Source organism: Myxocyprinus asiaticus, chromosome 4, assembly GCF_019703515.2.
Source record: "Myxocyprinus asiaticus isolate MX2 ecotype Aquarium Trade chromosome 4, UBuf_Myxa_2, whole genome shotgun sequence".
In the NCBI taxonomy this organism is placed as follows: Eukaryota; Metazoa; Chordata; class Actinopteri; order Cypriniformes; family Catostomidae; genus Myxocyprinus; species Myxocyprinus asiaticus.
In genome coordinates, this window is record NC_059347.1 from 6,751,976 (window position 1) to 6,775,120 (window position 23,145).

Sequence of the window (23,145 nt, forward strand, 5' to 3'; positions counted from 1 at the left end):
GTGCTCAGAAACAAGTCAAAAATATACAATACTATCTAAAGAAAATATAAGTTGACTTTTTAAGGATTTTAAATTTATTCTTTTCTCCTACGTCTTCGTTTCACACTCCCTTCCAGTAGGAGGCGGAAATGCGCCTCTAGCTTATCAAACCGCAATAAAAGGGAAAAAGAAGAAAGGGCTAAGAAAAGCAGTCCACAAAAGAAGTCCATGGCGGAATGAAGAGTGAAGCAAGGCAGTACTAAATAGAAATCAAGCACTCAGGACGGTAGGAAGATCCTTCTCCTGTAATGATCTCATTAATTAAAAGAGAGCATCTGCAATAGTAAGGATTAACTAGAGTAATTCGCGTGGCTAAAAGTTTTTGGTGGGAATTTTGTAATATCTGTTTAGATATTGAAATAAGCGAAGTGTATCTTTAGGAAGATTTTAAGAGATTCAGAGAAACAGTAAATAAATGGCGGATACACTTGCTATAACATACGTTGATAAAGCAGAGGATTTTAGCTGAAGCCTATGTTAAAATAGAGCAATATTACTTACATTTAAAGGAATAGTTCACCCAAAAATGCAAATTTGCTGAATTTACTCCCTCTCAGACCATCCAAGATGTATCTGAGTTTCTTTCTTCAACTAAACAGAATTTAAGATTTTTAGGATTTCATTTCAGGCCTCCTCCTTTAAACAATGCAAGTTAATGTCCTCCATTATTTGACTGTCCAAAATGCATATTTAGGGTGTATCAAAATAATCCACACAACTCCAGTCGACAAATAAGTTTCTCCTGAACCCAAACGATTGATTATTAGAAACAAAACAATACTTATATGCTTTTTAACTACAAATGTTCGCTTCCGTACATCTCTGTGACTCACGCTCATGAGCGGGATGACGTAAGTTCGTTGGTAAGGTCACGCGTCACGTGGAGAAGGCAGGACGCGCGTCATTGGCTGTGTCTCGTTTGGAAGGCTGCATGTTAGGTAGGACGCGTCCTTTGAAGGCTGCAGTATATCGAGTGTCCTCCTTTAAACAAGCTTCGTTTAAACGAGACCGCCTTCATAGAACAAACGGAACGTATCATGGTTGCTATGACAGCACGCCACTCTTTAACAAGCGCGAGCGCTTTGAGTGAGAAGGTAACGAAGTCCCTCTGGAAGGGAATGTATGATGTACATTTTAGGAGAGTTATAATGATGTAAAGAGAAAATAAAATAGATTTTACAGTTGTACTTTTAGTCTAATACTTTATATTATATACTCTGCACCCATTTACTGAGGTACTGCAACTTGGGAATTAACATTCCTTGTGTTTAACATCATATTTACGGGCAAATTGGCGTAATTTTTTTTAGAAATTTCTATTGAAGCAAAGAATTTGGGTTGTGAGTGCCCACGAAGGATACGCCTCATGCATCCTCTGAATTCCCGTGTAAGAAGGTCTCATTCGAAGGCTGCGTTTGAAGTGCTTTTCTGAAACGAGACCGCCTCGATGACGTGTGCGGCCGACAAATGCGACCTCCGGAGGACGCATCCTTCCAAACGAGAGACAGCCATTGATTACAAGAGGAACTTGCACATACCAAGCGCCGTTCACAAACCAAAACGGTATAAAATAAAAATAATTTCCAAATAATAATAAAAAAAAAATTTACTGCACTAAATGACCATCCGTTATTGAGCAATGCCGTTGCGTTATCTACTTTTGCTTTTTCTTTAGCAGAAATATATAGGCTATATGACTGTCACACAAGTTGTAGTTAGTGAAACCAAGTGCGAGAGTACTTACTGAGATTCACAGGGTTTACACGGTGAGACCAGTGGTACAGGTGATATCACATAGAAGAGAAGCGTCACAAACTTATTTATGCAGGCAGTGATGAGCGAGTGAATTGAGTGCAGATGCGGTGAATTAGAAATCGGGTGATGAGCAGAGCGCTGAGGAAGGCGTAACAATGACAAACTCTTCACACATACCCGAGTTCGCTGGAAAACAGCACGGGCACAGCCGATGAATTCAGATATCAACCCTTTGTTTCTTTATATGGTCTGAAATCCTCAGGGGTAAAATGTTCACTGCACACCCTCCAATATTTTAGAGAATGTAGAGGTGTACTGATATCCACGTTCAGCGCGATAAGCCAGAGCTTCAATCGTTCATGATCATGTACAGGTGCATCTCAATAAATTATAATGTCGTGGAAAAGTTCATTTATTTCAGTAATTCAACTCAAATTGTGAAACTCGTGTATTAAATAAATTCAGTGCACACAGACTGAAGTAGTTTAAGTCTTTGGTTCTTTTAATTGTGGTGATTTTGGCTCACATTTAACAAAAACCCACCAATTCACTATCTCAAATTAGAATACATCATAAGACCAATAAAAAAAACATTTTTAGTGAATTGTTGGCCTTCTGGAAAGTATGTTCATTTACTGTATATGTACTCAATACTTGGTAGGGGCTCCTTTTGCTTTAATTACTGCCTCAATTTGGCGTGGCATGGAGGTGATCAGTTTGTGGCACTGCCAAGGTGGTATGGAAGCCCAGGTTTCTTTGACAGTAGCCTTCAGCTCATCTGCATTTTCTGGTCTCTTGTTTCTCATTTTCCTCTTGACATACCCCATAGATTCTCTATGGGGTTCAGGTCTGGTGAGTTTGCTGGCCAGTCGAGCACACCAACACCATGGTCATTTAACCAACTTTTGGTGCTTTTGGCAGTGTGGGCAGGTGCCAAATCCTGCTGGAAAATGAAATCGGCATCTTTAAAAAGCTGGTCAGCAGAAGGAAGCATGAAGTGCTCCAAAATTTCTTGGTAAACGGGTGCAGTGACTTTGGTTTTCAAAAAACACAATGGACCAACACCAGCAGATGACATTGCACCCCAAATCATCACAGACTGTGGAAACTTAACACTGGACTTCAAGCAACTTGGGCTATGAGCTTCTCCACCCTTCCTCCAGACTCTAGGACCTTGGTTTCCAAATGAAATACAAAACTTGCTCTCATCTGAAAAGAGGACTTTGGAACACTGGGCAACAGTCCAGTTCTTCTCCTTAGCCCAGGTAAGACGCCTCTGACGTTGTCTGTGGTTCAGGAGTGGCTTAACAAGAGGAATACGACAACTGTAGCCAAATTCCTTGACACGTCTGTGTGTGGTGGCTCTTGATGCCTTGACCCCAGCCTCAGTCCATTCCTTGTGAAGTTCACCCAAATTCTTGAATCGATTTTGCTTGACAATCCTCATAAGGCTGTGGTTCTCTCGGTTGGTTGTGCATCTTTTTCTTCTACACTTTTTCCTTCCACTCAACTTTCTGTTAACATGCTTGGATACAGCACTCTGTGAACAGCCAGCTTCTTTGGCAGTGAATGTTTGTGGTTTACCCTCCTTGTGAAGGGTGTCAATGATTGTCTTCTGGACAATTGTCAGATCAGCAGTCTTCCCCATGATTGTGTAGCCTAGTGAACCAAACTGAGAGACCATTTTGAAGGCTCAGGAAACCTTTGCAGGTGTTTTGAGTTGATTAGCTGATTGGCATGTCACCATATTCTAATTTGTTGAGATAGTGAATTGGTAGGTTTTTGTTAAATGTGAGCCAAAATCATCACAATTAAAAGAACCAAAGACTTAAACTACTTCAGTCTGTGTGCATTGAATTTTAATACACGAGTTTCACAATTTGAGTTGAATTACTGAAATAAATGAACTTTTCCATGACATTCTAATTTATTGAGATGCACCTGTATAAGCAATCGATGAAAAGTTTATATTTTTCCCGGCGTGCATTTTCTTTGGGGTTTCTGAAGGTTGAAGCATCCAGGATACACACACCAAACGACCATTATGAACAATACAAATCTACAGCAAAGTCGATTAAACTTTTGTACAGTGCTTCTTCTCTTGTAAACAATGACGCGCTTCCTGCCTCCTCCACGTGACGCGTGACCTTACCAACTAGCTTAGGTCATGGTCTCATGGGCGTGCGTCACAGATGTACGGAAGCGAACATTTGTAGTTAAAAAGTATATAAGTATTGTTTTGTTTCTAAAAATAATCAATCATTTGGGTTCAGAAGAACTTCATTTGTCAACTGGAGTCGTGTGGATTATTTTGATGCATCCTAAATATACATTTTGGACCATCAAAAATGGAGGACATTCACTTCCATTGTTTAATGGAGGAGGCCTGAAATGAAATCCTAAAAATCTTAAATTCTGTTTTGATGTAGAAAGAAACTCTGATACATCTTGGATGGCCTGAGGGTGAGTAAATTAAGCAAATTTTCATTTTTGGGTGAACTGTTCCTTTAAGAGGAATGAGGAATGTTTAGGCTGGTTAATGTGATTGAAAACAAGAGTCTTGTTCCTTATATTTTGTGGTTTACAAAAAGGATGAAACACTGCTCTCTTGGTGCAAATATAAGAAAGACTTAAGCAATAGAGAAGTATTGGAGGGAGCAGTGGTGGAAAGAGTAATGATTTTTTTTTTTAATCAAGAAAGTACTGGTTCTGAAGAAATATTTCATAAGTAGAAGTACTAAGAAATATTATGACTCAGGTAAGAGTAAATAAGTAGCTTGCTGAAAAACTACTCAAGTAATTAGGTTACTTTATGAAAATTATATATAGTATATATGCTTCCATTTTTAGAACACACAGACAGTTTTGTTCTTGAAAGAAACTTATGCTTCCTTTCACCAAGGATGCATTAAATTGATCAAATACTGTCAGTCATTAATTGCCAATATTATTACGGTTTGAAATTGTTTGAAGTGATATTCCGTTTTTTCTTTACCCGTGATGGCAAACATATACTGTCACCTATTCCTTAAAGCATTCTAAAGTGCTAATTGGGTACTCAAGAAGATTTTCTTATTATTAGAACAATTGAAAATGGTTGCGCTACCATGCGGAAATCACAATACAGTGTTTTTTTTTCCCTCGTTTGCTGAGATATTGAGTTCTTACAAGTTGCTTTACACTTGCAAGTCAAATTTTGGTTTTAAAAATAGGCAAAAAGAAACACATTTCTCCTGAAATTCTATTTTCTCAAAGTCTATTGTTTTAGAGAGATGAAGGCTATTCCATGCATTACTGTTTTGAAAAAAAGAATCTCTAACCAGGCTAGAGAGGGTAGTGGATGGCCAGATGCACAACAAAAAGACAAGTAAATCAGTCTCTAGTTTGAGAAACAGACTCCCCACAGGTCTTAAACTAGCAGCTTCTAAATACCAAAGACCTGCATGAGGATACTTGGACAAACAGAAAATTAAGAATACAACATTTATTTAAATAGAAATAGCCATTTGTAACATTCTAAATGTCTCTAAATCATCTCTAAGCTACATAATGTGCATTGTGACACACACATTCCTATTTCAGGTTTATTCTCATTCATGTATGTCCAAGTATTTTGGCTATTAAGTTAACATACTGTACAAAACTAATATAATGCAGTATCATAGAGAAGGAATTTTATCCTTTGTGATATTGCAGCAATTATCCAGATATGGAATGAGTAAGCAAACTGGAATCAGCTCCTACATGCCAACTGAGTTAGGCAAAAATAAACATTTCACACAGTGTTTAGTGAGAGGTATGATTGTTTCAAACACTAAAAGTGGCTGTTCTGTGTATGTATTGTATTACAGTTATAATAAAGTCTTAACGTTATGGATATTTAACATTTATTAAGTAAATGGTAGCATTTGGTTACATTATGTTTTGAGATTTCTCATACCTTCTTTATATAACATCCATCCGCACTTTTGGCTTCTAGCGGGTGAGGCTTTTCAGACAGATAAACAGCAGAACAGGGAAGGTAAGTACAGTACAGCACCGTGAGCGAGAGTGTTACCCGCTAGGACAGTTTATTTTGAACAAGAGGGGCGAACGGTTACGGAATTTAACGCGAGAGTACAATACCGAACTGATGCATATTGATAGAAGTGATCAAGTGGAGATCCTGATGGTGCGAGGAACTGGATGGTGGGAAAAAAATTAATCTTCAGTGAAAAGTCAAAAGAAGATCGCAATGTATGTAATTGTAACTATATCAGATATTATTAATAAAACATGAATTCGTTGCAAGGGCTTTTTTTTTTTTTTTTCATATTTTGAATTTGCTCAGAGTCCCCGTTAATTTCCAACGCTATTAGCATTGTATCTTTCTAAGGTATTTAAAAAGTTTGTTTTAGACATAGAGTAGCAAGTAAACAAGATATCCCCATATATATGTCAAACTACATTGTGTTGATTTAAACATTGCCTACCTTAAAAGTGAAGTTTGATCAGTTGTTAAACGTGTTCAGATGGTTCCCTTGTACCTGAATGAATGGCACCTTTCCAGAATAAAATAAAATATGCAGAAATTCATTGTATTACAGTTCTTGTATAGTGACAGGGCAGAAAGTCTTGGAGAAGCTAGAGAAGAGAGGACACCGGCAACAGTTTGAAACCTGCTGTGCCCTGTGGGCTTCCGTCGTGCAGTGTACCGCGTGTTTTAGTTTTTAAACAGATTTCAACTGTTTTTATTATAAGAGATTTATAACTTCCCAAAAATTCAGAAATATATATGTATTTTTTTTTTTGTACTTTTGTGGTGAAAAATTGTAGTGCAGTTGAATACTTCATTTTTAATAAACTCAGGTAAAAGTACTATTTATTTATACTTAGTTGAAAAATTCGAAAAATGTACTCAAGTATTGTAACGAAAGTAGTTGTAATTCGTTACTTTCCACCTCTGGGTGGGAGTGTTTTGTGGAAAAACCGTACGGTATGTTAAAATTTAATTGTAATAAAAAGGCACAATGTTTATCTAGAACTTCATGTTTTGGTGAAACATGCAAGTCAGAGTGGGATCTTTAAATTACAAGAGATATATCCAATAGAAAACGGTGGGTCATTTAAAAAAATTGACATTACAAAATATTGAAATATTCAGTTTCCACTCAAAGCTAAAGAGAAAAAAAAAATTTACATCTTTTATTTTTTTTTTATAAATCTTTAGCTTGACTGTTTTATTGTTTCACGAAAGAAGCAAGAGTTGCAACACCAGTGATGATAACACCAGTGACAAATTCTCTTAAAAGAAGAATTTGGTAAGATGGGGTCAGTAGCATCATAAAACACACCCCACTGGACAGATTAAATTAATAAATCATACCATTAAATATTTTTTGTAAACAATTTTCACCTGATCAAACACTGTAACACCAATGACATATTAAAATGTACTATGGAAAAAAAAAATACAGTAATAATGTGTTCAACTTGGTAGGAAAAATCACTGCGTGCAGGTGTACCTGGAGGTTAGGCCTTGCTATGCGCCCTTAACTAGGGATGCATGATATATTGGCGGCCCATTTATTATTGGCTGATAACTGGGAAAATCTAAATATTACTTTTGCATATACATGCTATTGCTATATGTTGCATTTAGCAGAGCTAAATGCAACATATAGTATACATATGTAGAGTATGTATACTGTATATGTATATGTAGAGTATACTCTAAGTATACATATACTTAGGCTGAAGTCATTTAGTGGACAGGGAGGGATTTTTTTATTTATTTTTATTTATTTTTTGTATCCCTTGCAATAACTATCCATTCCTTTTGAAAATGAACCATGGTTTTATTACAGTAAAACAATCATGTGATTCTAACATGGCAGCCCACATGAGGGTGAACCTCCATGTAGAATAAGGTTAATCAAATGACTGGAGTCTTCATCTGATGCGAGTGCTCAGTTTTAGACAAATGTTTAAAATTTACTAATTTCTTTAGAAGTAAAACTTTTTAATGAGGAAAGAATTACTGAGTGCACCTTTTAAAATGAAAACCGTTATCCGCCAGTGTTTTAAAACATCTGTAAATGACCATAACATGGAATATGGTTAACACAGTCTCTGCATATTACATCTTGTGCAACTCAAAAAGGTTTTTGGCATTAGCAGTTTTTTGGGCTTGTCACAACTTTTATTTTATTTTTTTTAAGCTGTCTGTACCTGTTTTGACACCCTCTAACAGCACAAATTCTTTCAGTCCACTTGGAGGCCATCTTTGGAATGCTCTGAAGCAGCTATTTTCTATGGATAGTCTATGGAAGTGTCATAGAAGTACAGTTCATACCTACTTGAATGTAGAAATACTGAAATCCCCAAAACAGTTGGTCATTATTATGATCAAAGAACATATTTCAAATCAGTAGTTAAATCTGACACCAATGGTATCATAAATTGTGCTGCTTTAGCTCAGATCATGCAAAAAATATATATTTTTCAGGCTGGTCCAGCCAATGCTCGTTTTGAGTTGACTGACAGATGATGTCTGTATCTAAAAGGTGATTGGGTATTCATATTCTACATCCAATTTCTCCCTCTCATTTTAATACCAGTGCTTTTGTCTTGGGGCTAAACAGTCTCTGGTGGAAGTGCAGCACATCCCACAAGAAGTCGTGGCCTATTTGTTAATTGTGCTGTCTGCAGAGAAGTGAGGAAATGGGTGGAGGATATGTTGGTGTCATTCGACAAAAAGTAACTTTACATAACTTGCAGCAAGTAACACATTACTGTGAGTTGAGTTGCAATCAATGCATTTCTCTTTGGCTTGAGACATTGGCAGTAGTTGTACTTGTAAACCGTCAGGATGTGGTATGATGCACTGTGTTATGTATTTTGTAACCTGCTCTATGATTACAGTTGCATTTTTGTTTCAGAAAGTTTGCTTTTGAAGTCAAATGGGAACAAAATAGGACTTAATGTTTTATGTCTGTTTTGCTTATAGATTTTCACTAATGGGTCGGAGCGAAGCTGCTACCAGATGTCATAGGTCTAAGAGCAGACACAAAGAAGAGAGAAAATCCAGATCCTTGTCATCTTCAGGCATCGGCAGACAAAGTCCAAGTCCACAAAAGAAACATGAACGGACCTCTGGTAAGAGGAAGTATACCAATATCTGCCAGTACCCTCACTATATTTTATTAGGGCCCAAACACAAGGTGCGGAGGCCCTGTTGTTCATCTAAGGATTATTATTATTATTATTATTATTATTATTCTTTTTAAGGTTTTCTGTACTTTTGGGGTACTTAAGCGTGAAAACTCTTGAAATTTTGCACACACATTAGCGTCGTCGGTCATTAGGGCTGGGTAATGTTGAAGAGGGTTGGGTGGGGTGTGCAGTGGGGGTTCTGTAGTGCCACCTTTAAAATGTGCATGTAACGGGTCTCTGTAACTCCCCCAATTTCACCATGAGTCATTAAACTTGGTACATAAATTGTTCTCATCAAGCCAAACAACTTTCATACTTAGTCATTAGCTCCGCCCAACAGGAAGTCGCCATTTTGGATTTTCTGAAAATCGCAGGTTCTGACCTTTTAAAATACTCCTCCTAGGGAATTCATGTGACTGGCACCAAATTTGTGCAACATCATGCCAAGACATTGTAGATGCTAAATTGCAAACTGATTTTTTTTATATTTTGAACTGTCGCCATGGCGAAGCAATACATTTATGGCAAAAAATGGGAAACAGGAATGCCTTATATCTTCTGTGTGCATTGTGTGATTTTTGATAAATTCAGCTGTATGTTTAGTAATGGGGGCTGATCACATGGTTGTGGCTATTATGGGTTATGATCATAGTACCACCAACTGGCAGCAGGAAGTATGGCACTTAACAGACTTCGAAATAGCCCTCTTATCTTTGCATGAATTGCTTTAAAATTCTTTAGAGTAAAGTCAAGACACTGCTGATGTAAAATTGTCAAGGGATATTTTATATCTTAAAGTGTTGCCAAGGCAACACAATTGTTGTTATTCCTGTATTTGGGTGTTTTTGAGGTACTTGGCATGCTTAAAATGTCATGAATTTTTGCACACATCAGAGTCCTTGGCCATTAGGGCTGGGCAAAGGTTCACGCATGGGCGTGTGGGGGGGGCTCTGTAGCACCCCCTTTAAAATTGGCATGTAAGACGACCTCTGTAGCACCCCCATTTACAGTTGAAGTCAGAAGTTTACATATACTTAGGCTGAAGTCATTTAAAACATTTTTTTTTTTTTTTTTAACCACTCTACAGATTTCAAATTAGCAAACTATAGATTTGGCAAGTCGTTTAGGACATCTACTTTGTGCATGACAAGTAATTTTTCCAAAAATTGTTTGCAGACAGATAGTTTCACTTTTCAGTGGGTCAGAAGTTTACATACACTTCAAGCTTCTATCAAGTTAACTGTGCCTTTTAGCAGCTTGGAAAATTCCAGAACATTATGTCAATTAGGCTAATTGGCTATTTGGAGTCAATTGGAGGTGTACCTGTGGATGTATTTTAAGGCCTACCTTCAAACTCAGTGCTGCTTTCTTGACATCATGGGAAAATCAAAAGAAATCAGCCAAGACCTCAAAAAAAAAAAAAAATTGTGGACCTCCACAAGTCTGGTTCATCCTTGGGAGCAATTTCCAAATGCCTGAAGGTACCACGTTCATCTGTACAAACAATAGTACGCAAGTAGAAACACCATGGGACCACGCAGTCATCATACCGCTCAGGAAGGAGACGCAGTCCGTCTCCTAGAGATGAACATGATTTGCACTTTTCGCACCAAACTAATCCCAGAACAACAGCAAAGGACCTTGTTAAGATGCTGGAGGACACAGGTAGGCAAATATCTATATCCACAGTAAAACAAGTCCTATATCGACATAACCTGAAAGGCTGCTCAGCAAGGAAGAAGCCACTGCTCCAAAACCGCCATTAAAAAAAGCCAGACTACAGTTTTCAAGTGCACATGGGGACAGAGATCTTACTTTCTGGAGAAATGTCCTCTGGTCTGATGAAACAAAAATTTAACTGTTTGGCCATAATAACCATTGTTATGCTTGGAGGAAAAAGGGTGAGGCTTGCAAGCCAAAGAACACCATCCCAACTTTGAAGCATGGGGGTGGTAGCATCATGTTGTGGGGGTGCTTTGCTGCAGGAGGGACTGCACTTCACAAAATAGATGGCATCATGAGGAAGGAAAAGTATGTGTTTGCATATTGAAGCAACATCTTAAGACATCAGTCAGGAAGTTAAAGCTTGGTCGAAAATGGGTCTTCCAAATGGACAGTGACCCCAAGCATACCTCAAGTTGTGGCAAAATGGCTTGATGACAACAAAGTCAAGGTACTGGAGTGGCTATCACAAAGCCCTGACCTCAGGCTGACCTCAATTTGTGGGCAGAACTGAAAAAGCGTGTGTGAGCAAGGAGGCCTACAAACCTGACTCATTTACACCAGTTCTGTCTGGAAGAATGGGCCAAAATTCCAGCAACTTATTGTGAGAAGCTTGTGGAAGGCTACCCAAAACGTTTGACCCAAGTTAAACAATTTAAAGGCAATGCTACCAAATACTAACATCTAAACTTCTGACCCACTGGGAATGTTATGAAAGAAATTAAAAGCTGAAAGAAATCATTCTCTCTACTATTATTCTGACCTAAGACAGGAATGTTTTCTACAATTAAATGTTAGAAATTGTGAAAAAATGAGTTTAAATGTATTTGGCTAAGGTGTATGTAGACTTCAGCTGTATATAGTTCTCCTCAAGCTGGACAGGTTTCATAATTATAGTTAGTAGCTCCACCAGACAGGAAATTGGCCATTTTGTATTTTTAGAATTTTGCAGTCTATGAAGTTTTAAATGACTCCTAGGGGATTTATGAGACTGTCACCACATTTAGACAATATTATGCCAAGACATTGAAGATGTTATATTGTGAACAGATTTTTGATATATTGAACTGTGTTGCCATGGCGAGGCATTAATGACAAAAAATGGGAAACAGGAAGTGTCTCGTTTCTTCTGTGTGCAAAGTGTGATTTGGATCAAAATTGAGATATTTAGTCTTGGGGGGGGGGGGCTAATCATATGGATTTGACTATTTTGGGTCATGGCCATAGTGCCACCACCTGGCAGCAGGAAGTGTGGCTCTTACAACAGACTTTAAAATAGTCCTCTTATATTTACCCAAATTGCTTCAGAATTGTTTAGAATAATGTCAAATGCCAAATGTAGGTGTCCACCTTGCATTGTTTTCCAAATGCCACCTGGTGGAAATGGTCCCATGGTGCTTGGGCCCTTCATTGCAGCTTGCAGCTATATTTATTATTATTGTTGTTATCCCTATTCATAATTTTGTGTTCATATTTTTTATAACTTAGTTCAACCAAAATGGAAAGTCTGACATAATTTACAGTCTATGACTTTCTTCTATGGAACACAAAAGGACATATCCTGCTGAATGTGAGCTGCTATTTCCCATACAGTGAAAGCATATAGTGACCAAGCTCCAAAAGGACAAAGAACCCCTTACATTATAAATTAAAGTACTCAATATGAGTTGCACACTATTTTCCAAGTCTTCTGAAGCCATACTATAGCTTTGTGTGAGGAACAGACCTCATTTGGAAAAGAGCAGCTTGTGTTTTCATAGAAGAAAATCATACAGGTTTGGAATGAAATTACATTTAATGGATGATTTTTTCATTTTTCAGGATTTTCTTTTTGTGGGCAAATATTTCTTTTAAGCATATCACAAGGCCCATATTAAAGTATCCATGAATGGTCATCTGTCTGTTTGTAATGACAGTAAGTTTAAATATAACATGTGTACATGTAATTTCTAATACAAAATCAGAGAAGATGAAAAGGAGGAGGAGTCCTTCAACCTCTTCATCATCTTCAAGCTCCTCTATCTCATCCAGTGAAAAAGAGGCCAAGAAGAAGAAGAAGAAGAAACACAGAGAAGCCAAAAAGAAAATGAAGCATAAGAAGAAAAAGGAGAAAAGAGAAAAGAAGTTGCAAAAAAAACTTTCAGAGAAAGCTGTAAGAGAGGAAGTGGCAGCTTCTGTTCAGACTCCTGTTTCAGTTGGTCCCCAAAAATTCCTGCAGACCTGGCAGAGTGAAGAGTCTAAAGAACATGGCCCTGGTATGTGCACACTTGCAGACCTCACAAATATGAATACCTCAATTACAGAATTCTTTAAAATGGCTGAGGAATATGAATAGTACTTCAGTGCCAATTTGGTACTAATATAAAAAAGCTGTCACTACCAATGTTTCTGCATTACCGGTAGTACCAAGTAATCGGACACATTTGACGTGGGGGGAAAATGAATGAACAACCACTCAAATTATAATAGTGATGTCATATTGTGATGTATGATTATTAAACCACAAAAGGATTCAATGCAGTTAAATAAATATACTGTCCTGCATGAGCTGCGTGCTTCAAAGTGAATGTTTTAAGCCACTCATATGGTGAAAATGCCACATGAGCATTACGAGCACTGTGCTTGTTGTAGTAGATGAATGAGCAAAGCGCTCAGTCACTGAAGCATGCGGTACAAGCAGGCTACATATTTGTAGAATTAAATCGCAGCATTTTGCACTTAAATCACACTGGACCATACAATCAGCTGCTTATCCAGAGGTGTGAGGCTACCTATGTTAAAAACACTGAAACTGAAAAGCCCTCACATCCAGATAAAAACTTGATTCAACTACATGTGTGAAATAGAAGAATTTGCACCAGAAATAAATTACTGCTGCATAGTAAAATGTAATATTCACTGCTATAATAATAGTAATATTTAAGCAATATCTCGCAAGCAAGAGTGCTGTTGTACTGGATAAAATTTTCATCAATGTTTATCAATTTGTACTGTGACGCTCTGTGCAGCACTTTATTTGACAAAAAAATAAGACCAATGTTGTGATTAAGATTATGCTGTGAGGATCTTTATTGAAGCACTTGAATGCTATGATATGTTAAAGTAATTGTTCTGTTTTTTTTATTTTATTTTTTTTTATTTAAAGTTTAATTAATTTGATTAGACAGTTTTGATGATGAAATTGAATTCAACTTTAACAATATTAAAAATATATATTTTTTTTTTAAACTGGATTTGGCGGGGGAAAAATAAAACGATTTTGAAGAAATAAGTCCTACTTAAAATTTTTAAACTGTTCTTAATTGAGAAACTCTAGAAAGAAACATGCAATTTTTGTAATTATTATTCACATTGATATTTTTTAAATAGGCTTAATATTTTAAATAGGCTAAAGGAGTGTGTTCATTAGCATATTAACCATTTTTGCTTTGTATTGAGAATCATAACATTTTACTGGTATTGTTATGTAGTACTGAAATTTGTGTTGTCAACCCTAGAATACCTAAAGGAAGAAAGTAAAAAATATTTTGATGGATACAGCTCTGGGGGAAAAAAATAGAGACCACTGCAAAATGATCAGTTTCTCTGGATTTACCATTTATAGGTATGTGTTTGAGTAAAAGTGTTATTTTTATTTTTTTATTAACTTTTTTTTTTTTAATTGATTCTAACACATGAAATGGAAAAGGAAAACATATATGCACAGAATCAACTTTTAACCCCCATTATTCCCCTTACCCCTCCCAATCCCCTACAAACATCCCTGTGGTCAAAGCCAAATTACACACAGAAAAAAAAATCAAAACCCATATATATATATATATATATATATATATATATATATCTCACACTCATTTAAACTATAAATCCCTCTCTCTCCACTGCCCCTCCCCGAGAGCATTCCAAAAAATTCAGATAGATGCCCCACTTCATATTAAACACCCCCAGGTTGCCTAGCCTTCTATCTGACATCTCCTCAAATGCTGCCACCCTGCCCATCTCCGTGCACCACTCCCGAAATGAGGACGCACCAGCCAACTTCCATCGCCTCAGAATGATCTGTCTGTTGATCATGACACTGGCTAGGACTCAATTTCTTATGTATTTATCCCCTATGCTAATGACCACGCCATTGCCTAAAATACGGAGTCTAGGGCAAAACGAAATTTGAGTGCCCAATATGTCGCACACAAAACTATGAACCCTCAACCAGAATTCTTGCATCTTAACACACCACCAAAAAACATGGGTTGTGTCCCCATCTTCTGATTGGCATCACCAGCAGGTGGGTGTGTCTTTAAGACCAAGCCTATACAATCTAGAGGGGGTCCAATAGAATCAATTTAAAATCTTGAATTGCATAAGGCGCACACTTACATCTCGAGATGCAGACTTGACATTTTTTTTAGAATCCTAGCCCACACTCCCTCCAATAACAAGTTAAAATCTTTCTCCCATAATCTCTTGAGAGAAGTTAAAGCTCCATCCCCCAGACTCTGAATTAGAAGGGAGTAATTCTCCGATAACACTGATGCCTCATGGCCTTTTCCAAAAGCAGTAATCACCACTTCCAGAGTATCTGCCACTTTAGGGGGTTGTGTGCTACTCCCAAAAATAGTACAAAGCAGCTGTAAATACCTAAAGGATTGAGACCTGGGAATCCCAAAATGTTGAACCAAAGTTTCAATGGATCTCAACACTCCACTCGTCTTAACCACCCTCACAATCCACACTGTCCAGCAGAAAGGGGACTTATTAATACATAACTTTGGGTTCAGCCATATGCTCGAAGCAACATTTAAATAAATGTCCCAATTAAACACTGGACACTTTTGCCCATACCACGTGCAAATGCGAGATAACGGTGTAACTTCTCCGATTAGTTTGCTAGAAAGGCTTTGCAATGGAGAAATGGGGCAAGAACTTCCTGTTCATTACAAAACCAGGGAGGGGCGCTCTCAGATGGAAGTGACCAATGAGCCAAATGTCTGAGACCGAATGCATAATAATAAAACAAAATCTTGGATAGGCCTAGCCCACCTTTGTCAATCGGCCTATGCAACTTACTGAAATGTAATCTGGGACATTTACCATTCCAAATGAAGGGCTTCGTTATGCTATCAAATTGCTTGAAATAAAAGAGTGGGACATCTATAGGGAGAGATTGTAGCAGGTAGTTGAATTTTGGAATACAATTCATTTTAATAACATTAACCTTCCCAATCATAGATAAATGTAATGAAGCCATCCTGTCCACATCGCTCAAACTTTTTTATTAAAGGGTCAAAATTAACTCTAAATCACACAAATTTGCTGGGAATAAAATACCCAAATACTTAATGCCCTGTTTGGGCCACTGGAAGGCACCCGGCTGAAAAGCCGTTACCGGGCAGTATGCCGTCAGAGCCAAAGCTTTTGATTTAGACCAATTAACTCTGTATCCTGAGAATTTAGAAAAGGAATTAATAATTCTGTGGAGGCAAGGCATAGATCTAGTAGGGTCTGAGACGAATAATAAAATATAATCTGTGTAAAGCTAAAGTTTATACGCCACACCTCCCGCCACAACACCTGGAAAATCATCCTCTATCGCGGCTGCTAATGGTTCCAGGGCAAGACAGAACAATAATGGGGAAAGAGGGCTACCTTGCTGGGTGCTCCTATCCAGAGTAAAATTATCTGAAATAATCCATTCATTTGTACCACCACTACCGGGTGTCTATAAAGTAACTTAATCCAACCAATAAAAGTATTCCCGAACCCGTACATTTCCAAAATCTTAAAAAGATAATCCCATTCTACCATATCAAATGCCTTTTTGGCGTCAAGTGAGATGGCAGTGACCAGAGTCTGATCATTCGACACTGACCTCATGATATTGATGAAATGCCTAATGTTATCAGAAGAGCTATGGCCCAGAATAAACGCCACCTGATCTATATGTATAAGAGATGTCATAACTTAATCAGTTAGCCAGAACTCCACCTTCCGCATCAAATTAGTATTATATCTGTATTTCAATCGGGTCAATTCTCTGAGGCCATTAGACAACATTCAGCGCTTTAGCTCTGCCTCGGCACTTTTAATATTCCCTTCCAGTTCCACGAGTTCTTATGCTTTGGATTTTTTTGGTGAATGAAGCATACTGTATGATCTGGCCCCTAAGAACTGCCTTAAGTGCCTCCCAAGCCATGCCCACAGAGGATACTGAGGACCAGTTGGTCTCCATATAAACATTGATTTCAGCCTTTAACATTTGTTGGAATTCAAGATTTTGCAACTTGTTTCATTTGACTAAAATGTTTCCAATTGAGCAATCAACAGCAGATGAAATGAGGGACTTGTATAAAAACATTCTAGAATAAATCTTATGGACTGATGGAAAAAATGTATAGTCCCTACCAGTTGGGTTCAAGAGTTTCCAAATATCTGTAAGACCACGATTTTTGCACATCCTGTGAAGCATCAATGTTGCTCTAGGGGGCTTGCACACTTTTGCTTCACTATGATCAAGGACTGAGTCCATCAAAAGATTTAAGTCTCCTCCCAATATTATCATGATGGGTGCCAGTGGCTTGCAACATCCCTTCAAGATCTATAAAAAAAGCCCTGATCATCAACGTTAGGTGCATAAATATTAGCCAAAATAAGACTTTGCCCCTGAATTTCTGCTAAAACAATAATGACTCTTCCTAATTTATCTTTAATCTGTTGAGACATTTGAATTGTAGATGTTTACGTATCAATGTAATGACTCCCCTGCTCTTACTTGAGCCAGCACTAAAGGAAACATGTCCACCCCATATCTTCCCAAATTTTTCAGCTTCCTGAAGAAACACTATCATATTTCTAATGCTTAAGAAGAGAAATAACCTTCCTTTTTATGGGGTGCTCCAACCCATTCACATTCCACATGGAGAGAGACAATACACTCATATTAGCATTTGACATTTTGACATATTAGAAAAAATAGATTGTGTGTCAAAAACAATATTATAAAGACCACGTTCCAACATTAGTGCAACAATCAAACTTCAAAGTTCCCCCAGAGCCAAACAAACAGAAAAAAGAAAAATGTGCACAACAGCACCAACTGCTGTCTATCCCTCTAAATTCAAACAGTCCATGTACGCCTACGAGAGCCCCCGTGACGACTTTGCTGTCGGATTGCTCAAGTCCGGTGTTTCTATACAAATGTTGTGAGACAGAATTACGCCACAAAAGATAATCAATAAAACAAACTCCAGCCAATAGGCGGAACCAGCACAAAAAGAAGAAAAAAAAAAGGTGCTCTGTTTCCTTGAACAGTCAAACAAATGTTCAGTGAGCCGGCCCACTCTGGCTGCTACATGAATGCAACAAATGACCTAATCACTCCAATGTCATGCAAGAAATACTCCACAAAACAAACTCCAGCCAATAGGCAGCATAAGCACAAAGAGCCTGCAGATTCATCCACAAAACTGTCTCGAAGGAGTGTTACTCCACAAAACATACTCCAGTCGCTAGGCGGAACCAGCACAAAAAGAAGAAAAAAAAGATGCTCAGTTTCCTCAAACAGTCAAGTGAATGTTCAGTGAGTCAGTCCACTCGGCTGCAATGCGAGTACCACAAGATAACTTACTCCATTGACTTTATGAAGGACATCGTTTGCTGTGGGCATGTGAATGTTTTACGGCCATTCTTAGCATCTATTCTCAATTTGGCCAGGAATATCAGTGCAAAAGCGACCTTCTGTTGATGTAAAAGTTTCTCGCATTCCTTGAATCGATCACGCTTCTCTCATCGAATTCGCAAAGTCTGGGAATAAGAAAATGCTGTGGTTTTTCCAAGAAAGCCTTCCTTTTCTCGCCTTGTGTAACAAGATCTTTATCGTATGATCTCAGAAATTTGGCCAGAATTTATCGGGGCCTGCCTCCCTCCCGCAGCTTGCCAAGAAGGAACCCTGTGAGCTCGCTTGATTTCCAGCTTATGGCCTGTTATGTCAAGCAGACTCGGAAAGAGCCCGTCCAGGAATTTCACCATATCCTGGCCCTCTTTGGCCTCAGGAATTCCGACAATACGGACGTTATTGCGCTGGCTATGGTTCTCCATGTCCTCCAACTTCTCCCAGACACTCTCCAAATCCACCTTGGTCGCTAGCGGATTAGCAGATAATTCCCTCTCCGATGACTCCAGATAATAGATCCATTTCTTGATATCCCCCACTGTTGTAACCACCTCTGAGAATTTAGTCTCCATGGCAGTGATCGATCGATCGTATCGCCATAATATCCTCCAAGTCAGCAATGACCTTCGTCAGCATTGCCGACATGTTCAACATCTCTCGCCGCACTTCTCCGACCAAATCGACTCCATGGCTCGGGGCCTTCTCGGGGGTGTCAGCTTGAGCATGTAAGTGTCTTTTAATGTCTCCAGAGCCTGAGGATTTTGAATTCTTTGACATATATTGTCCTCCTAGAACAGTTATGGAACAGTGTATCGAATCTCACCGGTTTATGTCATTAAAAGTGTTAAAACTAGCAAAGTGCGCAGAGCTCGCCGTTCACACGTCCGATCCTCGCATGGCATCACATGACCTCCATTTATTTATTTATTTTATTCTATAAAGTACTGACAACATTTCTTACAAATTCCAAAAAAATATTGTCATTTAGAGCATTTATTTGCAGAAAATGACAACTGCAAATTGTCCCCCCAGATCATCACCGATCCTCCACCTGGTCGTCTAATGGTTAGACAGAGACCTGGATTGGCCTTCAAGCCACAGTGTCTCGCACCCATTGTGAAATTTGGTGGAGGATTGGTAATGATCAGGGGGTGCTTCAGCAAGGCTGGAATCGGGCAGATTCGTCTTTGTGAAGGACGCATAAATCAAGTCAAGTACAAGGTTATCCTGGAAGAAAACTTGTTTCCTTATGCTCTGACAATGTTCCCCAACTCTGAGGATTGGTTTTTTCCAGCAGGACGATGCTCCAGGCAATCAAGGTGTGGATGGAGGACCACTGGGTCATGGCCAGTCCAATCTCCAGACTTGAACCCCATTGAAAACCTCTGGAATGTGATCAAGAGGAAGATGGATGGCCACAAGCCATCAAACAAAGCTGAGCTGCTTGAATGTTTGCACCAGGTGTGGCATAAAGTCACCCAACAGCAATGTGAAAGACTGGTAGAAAGCATGCCAAGATGCATGAAAGCTGTGAAAAATAAGGGTTATTCCACCAAATATTGATATCTGAACACTTTCCAAGTTAAAACATTAGTATTGTATTGTTTAAAATTAATATTAACTTGTTTTCTTGGCATTATTCGAGGTCTGAAAACACTGCATCTTTTTTGTTATTGACCAGTTGTCATTTTCTGCAAATAAATGCTCTAAATGACAGTATTTTTATTTGGAATTTGGGAAACATTTTGTCAGTACTTTATAGAATAAAACAAAATGTTCATTTTACTCAAACACATGAATAGTAAATCCAGAGAAACTGATAATTTTGCAGTGGTCAATTTTTTCCAGAGCTGTATTAGCCTTCAAACATGATGTACTATGAAATGCACTGTAACTTTCATAACTCAAGACTTCCTCCCCTATCCAAAAGGACCATTGTTGAAACAAAGATTCAAAAGCAACTTATTCTGAACTTCTGTAACTTTTGATATCAGACAGATGAATACATAATACATGACGATCCACATTACAGGTGCCTAATGGGTGAAAAAAAAAAATGGAATGCTCTTAAGTTATCTGATGGAAACAGGTCTGTTGAATAGGAATTAAGTTTTGGCTTCATAGTCCATCACAGTAGGTGGCAGAAATGCACCATAAGTTGGTTTGCCAACTGCCATAAAAAGAAAAATCATCCAGGACGTTGCAGGTCATTGGGTCAGCCATTCAAAAGTAGCAGTGTTTTCCGACTAAATACTTTTATTTTTTATCCAAGAAACTTTTAAATCACAATTATTTCATTACATTATACTACATATTTTTCCAGAGACAGATTGTTTTGAAGGGCTCTTAAAAGTGTCAAGTAGACTTAAAATTTCCTCTCTGTTCCCATTGATTTAATCGGTCACGTGACAGCAGATCCTGGAACTGAGTGGCCACTAACCAAGATTTTAGCCTCCAGATCATGTACTTCCAAGGAGCCCTGTGCTAGCTGAGCAGGTGCCATTAAAATTAATGGGAATGCTAATGGAAAGCTTTCTCCAGGTGATTTAGAGCTCCCTTGTTGCAGCAAAGCAGACACACCTGTTTCGTGCTAACTTCTACCGCTCTTTCCTATTTCTATATTGTTACAAACTCCTTGTGGTGGAAAAAGTTTGTGAAGCTAAATTATGAAAGGGGGGAAAAAAAAAAAGTTACTTACATGGGAGTTATACATGGGGGAAAAAAAATACCCTCAGGGAAAATAAATGTAAAAAAATTATACATGGCAGAAACAAAATACCCTCAGGGAAAAGAAATGTAAAAATTATATTTAAAAAAAAAAACTATATAATGTGACACCTTAAATGCTGAAGATATGATATTTTCCCTCTTACTGTAGTCATGACTGATGAACAAATGGCCAGACTTCACACCAAGAGACCATTGACAAAGGAGGAATATGAGGCCAGGCAAAGTGTCATTCGTCGGGTCTACGACTCTGAGACAGGCCGTACCAGGTGCTCTTATTTAACATAACTTTAATTTCAGTTTCCTGACATTTAATCTCTTTAAATATCAACTTCAATATCTGCTTCATCCATAAAACAAAGAAATGTTAACATTTTAATTAATATATGCAGGCTTATTCGAGGAGATGGAGAAATTTTAGAAGAGATTGTCAGCCAGGAAAGACACAAAGAAATCAACAAGGTGCAGTGCATGTCTTAAATTGTGAGCCATTCTTTTTCCTTTTGTAAATGGTAAAATAAATAAATAAATGAGAGATTTATCATCCTTACCTTTCTTCTTTACACAGCAAGCAACTAGAGGAGATGGTGATGCCTTCCAGAAGAGATTAGGGATCAGCAGGTAGCGAGACTGAAACCAATTTTAAAACCAATTTGAATGATCCTGTAGATCTTAAGACTGGACTGTGAAAATCTTTCAAGTATCCTCCTCCTGCATTCTACCAGAATTCAGCAATTTTCTATTCAGATACTCTTTTGTTTCCGTGTTATTCTTCTGACAAAAGGTAATTCTTACAGGCTGTTTTTTCTGCTACACTTAGTTGGCCAGTCATAACTAAATGTAATCGAAATGTGGTTCTTTTATGTCAGCAGTTCAAACTTCATGTAATGCATATTTAATAATATGCATAGTAACAATTTACTTTTTGCTGTTCCTTTTTAATTAAAATTGACATTTTCCATTTGGAAACATGGTATATAAGATGGCATACAAAAATGTCATATTTGTGTCTTTATTTCAAATGTCATTGGCTGCCAGTGCTGCAAATTTTCTGTGTATTTACATAATGAAAAGGATATTTAAGGCAATAGCTCCTAATACAGGTTAGGGCGGGCTGAAAGGGGTTAACCCTTATAGGTTGAAATAATACTTCAGTAACAGAGGTAGAATGGATTTATTTTCCTGATTTGACTGCTGTTGAAATTCTGTTATATAGTTTATAGCTCTTATCTGTTCATTTTAAAATATAATTAATACTTTATTTAGAAATGAAGTAATTTGCCATTATTGTAAGATGTAAGTCATTGAAGCTCAGCATGTCTGCAATATCACCTATGAGCTAAACACAAAGTTGATGGTGTTAACATTAAGACCACCAGAGGACTGCTGTACCAGTAAATGTTTGTTACACTTTTTGATTCTTTAAAAGAAAAACTAAATGCATTAAAACTGGATACATCACATTTTGAAAGGAAAATATATTTAAAATACGTTTTACCTAAATAAAAATAGTGGAATTTGTCTTTATAAAAATCATGTTAATCACAATTAATTTAATCTTTTTACAGTACAGATCTACTTTAGCATTGATTCATTATATTAGGTGAAAATAAGCACTATTACTCTTCATAATGACAATTAACATGATATATTTACAGACACACTATATCCTGTACATACAAAAGACCTATTCTAAATGATCCATTTTCATCAATTATCAACCATCTGGTTCAAAGATCAATTATCAACCATCTGGTTCAGCTGCATATACCTTTACCTAAAAAAACAACTTTTTGTTTTGTTTCCTTCAAATAGTTTATCTAAATAAACAATCAAAATATCTGTCTCCGCTCAGCATAGGTATAATAAAAATGCAGTTTACAAGGTGGAGTATAATTCAGATATCTTTATTAAATAACTCCTGAGCAAACTGCATTAAAGGGATAGTTCACCCAAAAATGAGAATTCTTTCCTCATTTACTCACCCTCATGATACAGTATCTCAGGTGTGTATGACTTTCTTCACCTGAACACATTTG

At 37.6% G+C, this 23,145-nt stretch overlaps 1 protein-coding gene across 4 annotated transcripts; it reads left to right on the forward strand.

The window, feature by feature from the left end:
• The first annotated feature begins 139 nt into the window (after positions 1–139).
• Positions 140–22,102, forward strand: arl6ip4 (ADP-ribosylation factor-like 6 interacting protein 4). 4 transcript variants are annotated; one of them, XM_051690144.1, is made up of 6 exons: positions 140–265; positions 8,783–8,931; positions 12,675–12,965; positions 21,258–21,375; positions 21,499–21,589; positions 21,675–22,102. In XM_051690144.1, exons 2-5 carry the CDS (start codon positions 8,793–8,795, stop codon positions 21,584–21,586), a joined length of 636 nt encoding a protein of 211 aa, XP_051546104.1. In that variant the 5' UTR covers positions 140–265; positions 8,783–8,792; the 3' UTR covers positions 21,587–21,589; positions 21,675–22,102. The 4 variants fall into 4 exon arrangements, with proteins under 4 accessions (XP_051546104.1, XP_051546074.1, XP_051546093.1 ...); XM_051690114.1 differs by having other exon boundaries at positions 21,499–21,568; XM_051690133.1 differs by lacking the exon at positions 140–265 and adding an exon at positions 4,238–4,257 and having other exon boundaries at positions 21,499–21,568.
• The last annotated feature ends 1,043 nt before the right edge of the window (positions 22,103–23,145 follow it).

Excerpts from the sequence above, each read along its gene's own strand:
- arl6ip4 (XM_051690114.1), top strand. The coding sequence starts at position 8,793 with ATGGGTCGGAGCGAAGCTGCTACCAGATGTCATAGGTCTAAGAGCAGA. Across the intron at positions 8,932-12,674 it reads GAAACATGAACGGACCTCTG|AGAAGATGAAAAGGAGGAGG; the intron begins GTAAGAGGAAGT and ends ATACAAAATCAG. Across the intron at positions 12,966-21,257 it reads GTCTAAAGAACATGGCCCTG|TCATGACTGATGAACAAATG; the intron begins GTATGTGCACAC and ends CTCTTACTGTAG.